General features: G+C 66.5%; 1 protein-coding gene across 1 annotated transcript; it reads left to right on the forward strand.

Moving 5' to 3' along the window:
* Positions 1 to 269: 269 nt before the first annotated feature.
* Positions 270 to 1,083, forward strand: LOC121365776 (oocyte zinc finger protein XlCOF19-like; the record flags this gene model as incomplete). The annotated part of the gene is made up of 1 exon (XM_041490222.1): positions 270 to 1,083. A coding segment is annotated over one exon (659 nt), but the record flags the coding sequence as incomplete, so codon positions are not given.
* Positions 1,084 to 1,622: the final 539 nt, after the last annotated feature.

A 1,622-nucleotide genomic window follows, 5' to 3' on the forward strand; every position in this document is an offset into this window, starting at 1 on the left:
CATCTCAATGGGCTCCAAACCATCTCGTTGGGTTCCAAACCATCTCAATGGGCTCCAAACCATCTCCTTGGGTTCCAAACCATCTCCTTGGGTCTAACCCCTCCTGATTGGAGGTCCAGCCTCACCCTTCTCCTGATGACCCCCCATGAGTGGATTTGGGGGGTCAGCGGTGGCACCTGGACCCTCCCCACCCCCATTGGTGCGCGGAGGGGCCGGAGCCGGACATTCCCCATCGGGAGCCACCCATGGACCTCCTTATCCTCCCACAGATCCCACCCCGGCCCCGGAGCCGCCCCTTCCCCAACCCCACCACCCCCCCACCGTCCGGCGAGGAACCCCCCGGCGCCAAACCCAGCGGGACCCCCCCAAAGGCGCACCAGCCGCCGGGAGCGCGGCGCCGGCATCGCGTCCGTACCCCTGCGCGCAGTGCGGGAAGAGCTTCGGCCGCCTGACCCACCTGAAGACCCACGAGCGGACGCACACGGGGGCGAAGCCGTACGGCTGTGCCGCCTGCGGCAAGCGCTTCGGCCACCTGTCCACGCTGACCACGCACCGGCGGCTGCACACCGGCGAGCGGCCCTACGGCTGCGGCGCCTGCGGCAAGAGCTTCACCAACCCCTCGGACCTCAACAAGCACCGGCGCTCGCACACGGGCGAGCGGCCGTACCCGTGCCCGGCCTGCGGCAAGCGCTTCAGCCAGCAGTCCAACCTGACCATGCACCGGCGCAGCCACACCCAGGAGCGGCCCTACCCCTGCCGCGCCTGCGGCAAGAGCTTCAAGTACCTGGCGGACCTGACGGTGCACGAGCGCTCGCACACGGGCGAGCGGCCCTTCCCCTGCGGCCACTGCGGCAAGAGCTTCAGCAACAAGTCCTCGCTGGCCCGGCACGCGCGGATCCACGCCCGGGCGGCCGCCAGGGACAAGTGAGGGAGGGTGGGGGGCGTCGGTGGCCGCGCGGTGGAGTTTTGGAGCCCCATGAGGATGGTGGGTGCCGATGTTGGCGCTCCGTGGTGCTGGAGATGGGAGAGGTGTGGTGGCCCCAGGACTGTCCTGAGGTGGCTCAAACACGGATGAGGATGGAAGTTTGGCGTCTCCCATGACTCGGTGGCTCCGTGATCCCGTTCCCTGATCCCAGATATCCCGTAGGGTTGGTGGGTCCAGATTTTGGCTCCCTGGTGCTGGACGTGGGAGTGGTGTGGTGGCCCCAGGACTGTCCTGAGGTGGGTCAGACACGGATGAGGACGGACGTTTGGTGTCTCCCATGACTCGGTGGCTCCATGATCCCATTCCCTGCTCCCCGAGATCCAACAGGGATGGTGGGACCATGACCACTGACACCCCCATGACCTGGTGGCTCCATGATCCCATTCCCTGCTCCCCGAGATCCAACAGGGATGGTGGGACCATGACCACTGGCACCCCCATGACCTGGTGGCTCCATGATCCCATTCCCTGCTCCCCGAGATCCAACAGGGATGGTGGGACCATGACCACTGGCACCCCCATGACCTGGTGGCTCCATGATCCCATTCCCTGCTCCCCGAGATCCAACAGGGATGGTGGGACCATGACCACTGGCACCCCCATGACCTGGTGGCTCCATGATCCCATTCCCTGCTCC

This window comes from Pyrgilauda ruficollis, unplaced genomic scaffold, assembly GCF_017590135.1.
Source record: "Pyrgilauda ruficollis isolate IOZ18807 unplaced genomic scaffold, ASM1759013v1 scaffold1202, whole genome shotgun sequence".
Classification (NCBI taxonomy): Eukaryota; Metazoa; Chordata; class Aves; order Passeriformes; family Passeridae; genus Pyrgilauda; species Pyrgilauda ruficollis.